The sequence below is a fragment of the Vitis vinifera genome, chromosome 16 (genome assembly GCF_030704535.1).
Source record: "Vitis vinifera cultivar Pinot Noir 40024 chromosome 16, ASM3070453v1".
NCBI classification, from domain to species: Eukaryota; Viridiplantae; Streptophyta; class Magnoliopsida; order Vitales; family Vitaceae; genus Vitis; species Vitis vinifera.
The window spans coordinates 16,313,557-16,322,461 of NC_081820.1; the positions used below are offsets into that span (position 1 = coordinate 16,313,557).

An 8,905-nucleotide genomic window follows, 5' to 3' on the forward strand; every position below is an offset into this window, starting at 1 on the left:
ATCATTAAGAGGAGTTTTTCGTATAAGATACTGAGGGGGGTTAAACTAGCTTGATTCGACTGCTGCTGGCTGTCCCACCCCTTATTAGCTTGCCTCAATTGGTTTGAGGGCTTAAAGTTTCTTGCATGGTCGTTCTTGGTCAGATGATTGGTGACCAAGACCTGCTGAGTAGTCGACACGGATGTAGTCTCCGAGCAAAAAGTGCTTATTTGCTCGTTTGAACAAATTGTCCATCGTTGCTAACGACTTCTTCGCAAGAGACTCAAAGAACGATGTACCCAGATGATGATTTTCTTGAAGATTTACAGGATGGGGTCCATGTTGTAAGACTCCACTTGGAGCACAACTTGTTCGAACCATTTCATGAAGTCTTTAAGGGATTCGTTTTCCTACATCTTGATGTTCTATAGGGTGCTTATGTTCTACTTGTGGCGAGCTGAACATAGGTAGTGTCCCACAAAGGCTTCCAGTAGATCCCAAAAATTGTTCACGGAATTCTTCGAGAGGCAGTGGAACCACGAGAGTGTCTAGCCATGTAGGCTGGTTGGAAAGACTTTGCATAGTAGTGCATCATTCCCTATGTCAAGGGTCATAAGTTTCCAATAGTGCATGATATGATTGAATGGATTGCTTGTTCCGTCGTATGTCGTGAATTTTGGTACTATTAACCCCCTTGAGGGCTCATAGTTAATAATGTGAGAGCCAAACAACGTGGATAGCATGTCATCCAATAGTCGGCTGACAGAGCCGGGTGGAGCCCAATCTACTGGGGTCCCAACTTGCCATTGTTTTGGGGGATGGGAAGGCCACTCCAAGATGTTTGTTGTGACTGAGGGACCCAGACTGGTCTCCAGGGTTTCTGCTACTCATGGTTTTCCCCTTATGCCCAGTGTCTGAGGTTCTAGTCGGGCTCACATCGCATCGGATAGGCATGACCTATCGCACCTCCTTTTTGTTGACACCTATGTAAAGTCTGAGCATTCGTCCAACTTCACCTGGCAGTTGGTGAAAGTTTCTCCTTAGACCACATCATGTGACTGCAAGTGGGGAACTCTGCGTTCCCAGGGAAAGATGCCTCGTAAGTACGTCTTAAGGTTGTTCGCTGGCTTCGGGGTTGCCGGCTTTGAGAGGGGCTCGCCGATAACATTTGGGCACGCAACTCTTCATTTTCTTCATTGAGTCCCTTTGTTTAGTAGATCAAAGACTGCATCTACTGGTCATTTTCGCGTTGGCGTCTCTCCATGCTTTCACGCCAGCTAAAGTAGCTCTCGCTACCCATAGCTGATGATCGGCTTCTACAGGGTGTTGACATCCTTAGTCGTTCCCACATACGACACCAATGTTGATTATGAGCCAATTGGAATCAGGTTCGTCCAGCTGTATGATAGTCAAACAACCTTCCTCCTTTCTTTGTGCCACTCAGAGAGTCTGCATAGTAATAATAAAATTGGATGGACTCCTTTCCTATACAAAAAATGATGTCCAAACAGGTGGTCTAGGCATGCCCCTCCGAAGCCTAAGTCAAGTAAGAATAGCTCATGTTGCTTAGTGAGAGAGAGTGAATAGACGTATGTGAGCATACCTTGTTTGTGCTTTTTGGAGGGTTTATATAGTGCTGATAAGAATGCCACTGTAGTGCTGACTAGGCACTATGACTTTCTTCTGTAATGATGATTGTCTTGCAGGCAGTTGGGCAATCATCACACCTTTGGGTGGCTAGCATGTGCCATTAATTGACGTGTCAGGATCTTAGACCATGCAACCGCCTGTCCTCTCAACCTGTTGATGGTCTGGGGTTATATGCAGCAATTAATTGACATAGACTTGAGGGCTATAAGAGGTCCCATCGGCCGTTCACATGTCATGTGTGAATGATTACGCATGCCAGCAGGTCTTGAAGATTTGACTAGACAGTCCTACCTGTTAGGGGGGTCCGACCTCCCCTTGCCGTTTGACCCTATAAATGAAAAGGGTCTTCTCATGCTTGGTGCCAAACGGAATTGGGTGTGATCTAGACAGGATGATCTAGACGGCTTGTATACCTGTGCTAGACGGTTAAGGAGTTCAGGTCAAAAAAGAGACACGTGGAGGGAGGGGAGCCCCCACACCTATTATATTGCTATTACAAAATTATGAGTTTACAAGGATATCTCTCTTCGGTAGAAATCATAAGTGAACATGAATAAGTATACAAGTGAACCGTTGTGAGCTATATCAATCAAGATGAATTCAAGAAGTGGGCAAGTCAAAGTTGATGCATCGCAAGGGACTTCAATTTCAATGATACGCTTAATAGCTGTTGGATGGAAAATTCCAACCCATAAGTAATCATTTGTTTGACCATCTTATTTCACGTGATGAATAATATGTGCATATTATAATTTATATGTTGGTTACACACCACATGGGTTTCACTATAAACAAAGAAATCCATAAAGAAATATTGAAGCGTCTCTTCTAATTTATCTTTATTTAGAAGCCAACTCTCATTATTATGAATCGATCTTGCTAACTTAAAATAGTCTGATTGCTGAACATGAATGTTAGGCAGAGTCTTAGGCACATGTTCGTTAAATAGTTTTGTTGTTCTATAAATACATACATTAGTGTTGCTGAATGGAGGCATTCAGTTAGGTCAATGAGCAATGGCATCATCGATACCGTCTTCAAGCTTTGGCACTCCTCCTTCTATACTGAGTATTCAGGAGCTGGCCAAACAGCCCATGGCTACAGTGCCACAAATCTTTCTCTTGGAGGATCAGGAGCGTCCCGTTCTCCGAGAGAATGCTGCCCTGCCCGATATCCCCACCATCGACATGAAACGTTTGATTATGAGTGAAACCACAGATTTTGAACTAGACAAGTTGCACTCAGCTTGCAAAGAATGGGGCTTCTTTCAGGTTTTTCTCTGCAATCTTCACTTGTTTGTCTACTCATTAATGCTATTGCACTTGAAATTTTAGGGTCTGTTTGGATGAGCATGAAATCTGGTTTCATTAATCTGTGAAGACCAAGAAGTGTTTGTGCATTATAATTTGTATAAAGTAGACTCCCTTTAATAGGGGCAAACAGACCCTTATATTTCATGGACTTTGTCCTGTTTTTCTAATAAGATCATAGAAACTAACAATTGGGTTGATGCACAGTTGGTGAATCATGGAGTCAGTTCTTCCCTTGTGGAGGACCTGAAACATGAGATTGTAGAATTTTACAAGCTTCCCTTGGAAGAGAAGATGAAATATAAGACGCCAGCTGATGCTGAAGGATATGGGCCGTCTATAATCCGATCAGAAGATCAAAAACTTGACTGGGGTGATAGGTTTTACATGTTAACCAACCCTATTCATAGGAGGAAGCCACATCTATTGCCACAGCTCCCCCCGTCACTAAGGTTCTCCTGATCCCTCTTCTTCTTCTTCAGGGATACTTAATTCTTGTTTTTCTGCCAGTCATGTATACATTTTTTTTTTCTCTTGATCACTGCAGGGATAACTTGGAATTGTACATATCAGACTCGCAGAAACTCGCCATGAGACTTCTAGGGTTGATGGCTAAAGCTATGAAGCTGGACAAGAGAGAAATGGAAGAGTTGTTTGATGATGGAAAGCAGGCAGTGAGGATGACTTACTATCCTCCATGTCCACAATCAGAGATGGTTATGGGCATTGCGCCTCACTCCGATGCTACAGGCATCACCATTCTTCTTCAAGTTAATGAAGTAGATGGCCTCCAAATAAAGAAAGATGGGGTTTGGATTCCTGTAAACGTCCTCCCAGATGCACTTGTAGTTAATGTTGGAGACATTCTAGAGGTTTTCCCCTACTTCTAATTCTTTTACTAGAATTTGCTTCTCTTTTTGGCTATACAGTAGTGATCCTTGCTGTTTAATTTGCAGATTGTGAGCAATGGGATGTATACTAGCATTGAGCATAGGGCAACTGTAAATAGTACAAAAGAGAGGATCTCTATTGCCATGTTTTTCAGCCCCAAATTTTCAGCTGAGATTGGACCTGCTGCTGGTTTGATAACTCCTCAAAACCTCCCAGTGTTCAAGCGAATTGGCATGGAAAAATACTACGAAGATTTCTTCTCTCGCAAGCTGGATGGAAAATCTTACCTGGAGCATATGAAGATAAAAAAATGAGACAAACAATGAAGAATAAATGGTTGGTACAGAATGAAATGGTTTGGGGCAAATTAGGCCATTGGTTTCAATGTTTGAAATATCGAAAAATTTCACGCCGATTTTTCGAGAACCCCAGGTGGGGTTGCAGGCCCATTATTTATTTTGCAGGCTGGGGGATTCGAACCCAAGGCTGGCTACATTGGACTAAGATGTTGTTTGATAACATATGTTCAATTTAAATTTGTTAAGGTTTATCATTAAAAAAAAAATCCTAATTTTAATTATTTTATTTTAAATTATATTTAATTGATTAATAAAAATATAAAAATCAATATTATAATTTTTTTAATAAGTCTTTTTTATATTATTTATATGATAATTAAATTTTAAAAATATAAATATTAAAAAATCATATATGTATTATCATTTATCTCATTAATCCTATTCTAAAAAATTACTATGCCTTCATTTTTAAATTTTTTATATTAATCATTTTAATTTTGAAATATTGAAAATATAAATTTATTTAAAAAACTAAAATATAAATAATAATTATAATAATAAAGTTCCAATATTTTATAAATTAAAATTAATTTGATAAGATATATAATAAATTATATATTAAGACCGATATATCCTTACACATAGATATTTTTCTTCATAATAATATCTATGTCAATTATGTTTATAAAATAACTTCAAAATATGTATTAATAGTTCACGCGTTGACACGAGGACATGTACCTGCCTTTATAGTGAACCTTTTTTATTATTTATTTGATATTAAAAAAATATTTTTTATTTATTTGAAGTGATCAAATCTATGAATCAATGATGGATTCAGGGTTAGTTTCCATGGGAAAGACGCGAGACACCCACAGATCCAAGTGAATTTAACTTTAAAATAGAATTGGTTTGGCAATGGTGATAGGTAGCGCTAAAGTGTTTTAATTTTTTTTTAAAAAAAAAAAACTGATATTTGATAAAATTTATGAACATTCTTAAAAATCTATAAAATTATTTATCATATTGGAAAATTACTTATAGTGTTTTATGAATAAATACTTGATAAGTAATTCCCTCGAAAACATTTTTGGAGAAAACATTTCCATTAAAAACATTTTGAATAGAAATTCTGTCAAACACATTCTAAGAAACCGTTTGTCACTTATTTTGAAAAGTATTTTTAGCCTAAAAAGTATTTTTGAAAAAATATTAAGAGTCTATTTGATAGTAATTTTTTGAAGCGTTTTTAATATTTTTAATACTTGAAAATTTTTATCATTCTTTGAAATGCTAGAAACGCCTCATTTGTGATATTTAACAAATTAATCAATGGTTAAATGTAAAAGAAAATGATGTAATGTACATAAAGTGGTTGATCATGGTATATTACTTACAAATGAACCAAAATAAATGAGATCTACAAGTGAATTGTTGTGAGTTATATCAAAGAATAGAAAAGAACATCCATTTCGTCCTAGTATAATAGCACTTGATCTTAAATCTTGAAACATACTCTGAAGTGTTCTCATAGAAGTCTCAGGAACCTATGAAATAATATCTCGAGTTCAAGACAATATGACAAGAACATGGTCAATGAGAAAAAGAAAAGCAAAATGACTCCTTAAGATTCATTCTTGATAACCGAAATCAATGGAAAATACAAGCTCAAAAGAAAATAAAACCATAGAAATGAAAACTAACAAAGGGACAAACCAAGAAAGCAATTGTGATGATTGAAATTGATGAAAAATGAAATAAATCAAGGACATGGCCATGACAACCAAAATGGATGGGAGATTAAAGAAACCAAAGACATGGTTGCAATGAACAAAATCAATGAGTATAAAAGAAAACAAGAATGCAATCATGATGACCAATAAAAGAAAAGCTAAGGATATTGTCACAATAGCCAAATTCAATGGAAATGACCAAAATGACATGGTTGCAAAGACAAAATCAATGAGAATAACCAAAAATGTAGTCACAATGATCAAAATTAATAGAAAACTTACCAAAGATGTGATCATGGTGATCAAAATCAATAGAAAATAAAAGAAATCAAAGATGTGATCATGATGACTAAAATCAATAGAAATGATCAAAGACACGATTATGATAATCAAAATCAATTGAAATGACCAATAACATGATTGTGATGCTTGGAATTGATGGACATGATCAAAGACATGGTTATGTTGACCAAAATCAATGTGATATCCAAATATGGGAGACTAGTCAAAGTTGTAGTTGTGATGATTGAAATCAATGTGAAATTTACCAAAGACATACATGTCATGATGACCAAAATTGATGAGGCTAAAAGAAACCATAGATGTAGTCATAATGACTAAAATCAATATGAGACTTACAAAAAAATATGGCCATAATGATCAAAATCGATAATATAGAATAACAAACTATGTACATCATTCATATTCCCAAATAATTCAAAGTAATACTACATAAGACACTTTAATTAAGGAAAATCAAGATACTTACTATTTATAATTTTCCAATATTATAAGACAATCTATCATCCATATGCATAAATTTATCAAAGTACACATAGTCATGCAATAAATGTTTAATATCTACCTTGATTATTTCAAAGCATTTTACTACTTCCATGGTTCCATTGATTTCATGCATTATGACTAAATCTTTAAGTTCCGTTTTAATCTTCCTAATTCCACTTATTTTGGCCAATGACCACACCCTTCATTCTTAGTTTACATATGATCGCATCTTTCAGTTCTAGTTTTAGCCTTGTCATAGATTATGGTTAATACAATCACATATGTCATTCCAAATTTTTGCTTTATTTTCATCATTAGTTCCATTCTAGTTGTTAGTTTCATTTCCATTGATTTTCGTCATTGTGATAGTGTACTTGAATTTTTTTTTCCCATCGATTTTCTAATTCTTGTGATTTCAACCATTACAATCGGATTCTAGAGTTCATTTTTTCTTGATTAGGACTTCTATTTCACATTATCTACTACATTGAGTTTTCTTGGGAAATATTTCATTGCTTGAGGGAAGGATTGAGGTACTTTTAGCTTGCTCAAGAATTCTACAAGTAGTTTTCTCACATTATATCTAGAAGGAATTAAGGTACTTTTCTTTTATTCTATGGCATCCACTTACTATTTCACTTTTGTACACACACGCATGATCCTCATTGAAGAGGAGCATATTTATAGAAACCTAATTTTATTCCGGTGAGTATGATATGGTTTTACTTTAACACCCTTCCCATGTTCATTTTGGTAGTGCTTTAACATTGATTTTAATTTGAACTTCTTATTGTTATCTTTATCTTAATTTTATTTCATGTTTTACTTCATCATAGTTTCAATTTGTAGTCTCCATTTCTATTACATTGTGATGTAAATAAAATTAATGAAAGGGTTTCTCAAAGTATATATGTTTGTTCTCTAATGGCGATTTTAATTTGAACTTCAATTTTGATTCTTGATCCTTAATTTTAATCCTTAGGTTTTAAAAATTGCAATTTTGATTGTAATTTTTGTTTTCCATTTTAGTTCAACTTTCATAAAATTTATAATAATAATAATAATGATGATGATGATGATGATGATTAGGGGTCTCCAACGGGCGGGCCGGGCCGGGCCGGGCCGTAAATAGGAGGCCCGCGGCCCAGCTCGGGCCGGGCCTATGGGCCCGTTGACTGGTCAACGGGCCGGGCCGGGCCGGGCCAGGGAAAAATCTTCGGCCCGCGGCCCGGCCTATGAGCCCGCGGGCTGGGCGGGCCGGGCTGCGGGCGGGCTGGCGGGCCAAGCCTTGGGCTTTTTTAAATAAGCCAAAATGGCTTTAGAAATGAATGGAGAGGGGGGGATTCGAACCCCTCCCCTCATGGTTCAAAGTAAAGGCTCTAACCAACTGAGCCACATTACTTTTGTGTTAAATGTTAGAGTTAGTTATATATATATAACATAAAGTATATTATTTTTTAAAAAAAAATTAAAGGCTCCAACGGTCATGTGACCGTTGGAGCTCCAATCCATGCTCCTAGCTGCCATGTGACCGTTGGGCAACGGTCACATGGCCAATTTTTTTTTTTTTTTTTTTAAAAAAAAAAAAAAAACCTTCCTATAAATACATCTTCTCCCTTTTCATTTTTTCATCAAATTCTCTCTATTTCTCTCTCTATTTCTCTCACATTCTACAATATTTCAAATTCTTTTATTTTTCCCTCAAATTATACAATATTGTTGGTGGTGCAAAACAAGCATTGGTGGCTCCAAGAGTTCAAATTTGCTAGGAATTTCTGCATCGGTTCTCTAATTGAGTAACATACTTCACCCCTACTACTTTATTTTTTTGTTACATTTTTTTTTATATTTATTACTTTATTATTTTTGGCATAATATTTTATCAATAATTATAATATGACAACAAGTGCTTCTTCATCTAGTCCATGTGATGAAATATCATCAAACAAAAAATTTACTTCAAATATATGGAATTTTTTTGATAGAGTAGAAATAATTTTAGAAAATAATAAAAAAGAAATAAAAGCAAAATGTAAAATTTGTAATAAATTTCTTACTGATGGCTCAAATGCAGGCACAAGTCATTTAAAAAGACATCACGAAAATTGTAAAACTAAAAATAATGTAGATATTAGAAATTATATGCAATTAGGTAAAAATGAAAGTGGAAATTTAAAAACATTTTCTTATGATGAATCTAACTGTCGTGAAGAAATGATTGATTATATAATAAGAGCAGAACAACCTTTCAACATGA

At 35.6% G+C, this 8,905-nt stretch overlaps 1 protein-coding gene across 1 annotated transcript; it reads left to right on the forward strand.

Moving 5' to 3' along the window:
* Nucleotides 1-2,645: 2,645 nt before the first annotated feature.
* LOC100245014 (oxoglutarate-dependent flavonoid 7-O-demethylase 1) lies at nucleotides 2,646-4,183 on the forward strand. The gene is made up of 4 exons (XM_059743369.1): nucleotides 2,646-2,900; nucleotides 3,147-3,391; nucleotides 3,487-3,811; nucleotides 3,896-4,183. The coding sequence occupies exons 1-4, from the start codon at nucleotides 2,646-2,648 to the stop codon at nucleotides 4,142-4,144; spliced, it is 1,074 nt and encodes a 357-aa protein (XP_059599352.1). The 3' UTR covers nucleotides 4,145-4,183.
* The last annotated feature ends 4,722 nt before the right edge of the window (nucleotides 4,184-8,905 follow it).

Excerpts from the sequence above, each read along its gene's own strand:
- LOC100245014 (XM_059743369.1), top strand. The coding sequence starts at position 2,646 with ATGGCATCATCGATACCGTCTTCAAGCTTTGGCACTCCTCCTTCTATA. Across the intron at positions 2,901-3,146 it reads AAGAATGGGGCTTCTTTCAG|TTGGTGAATCATGGAGTCAG; the intron begins GTTTTTCTCTGC and ends GTTGATGCACAG. Across the intron at positions 3,812-3,895 it reads ATGTTGGAGACATTCTAGAG|ATTGTGAGCAATGGGATGTA; the intron begins GTTTTCCCCTAC and ends TTTAATTTGCAG.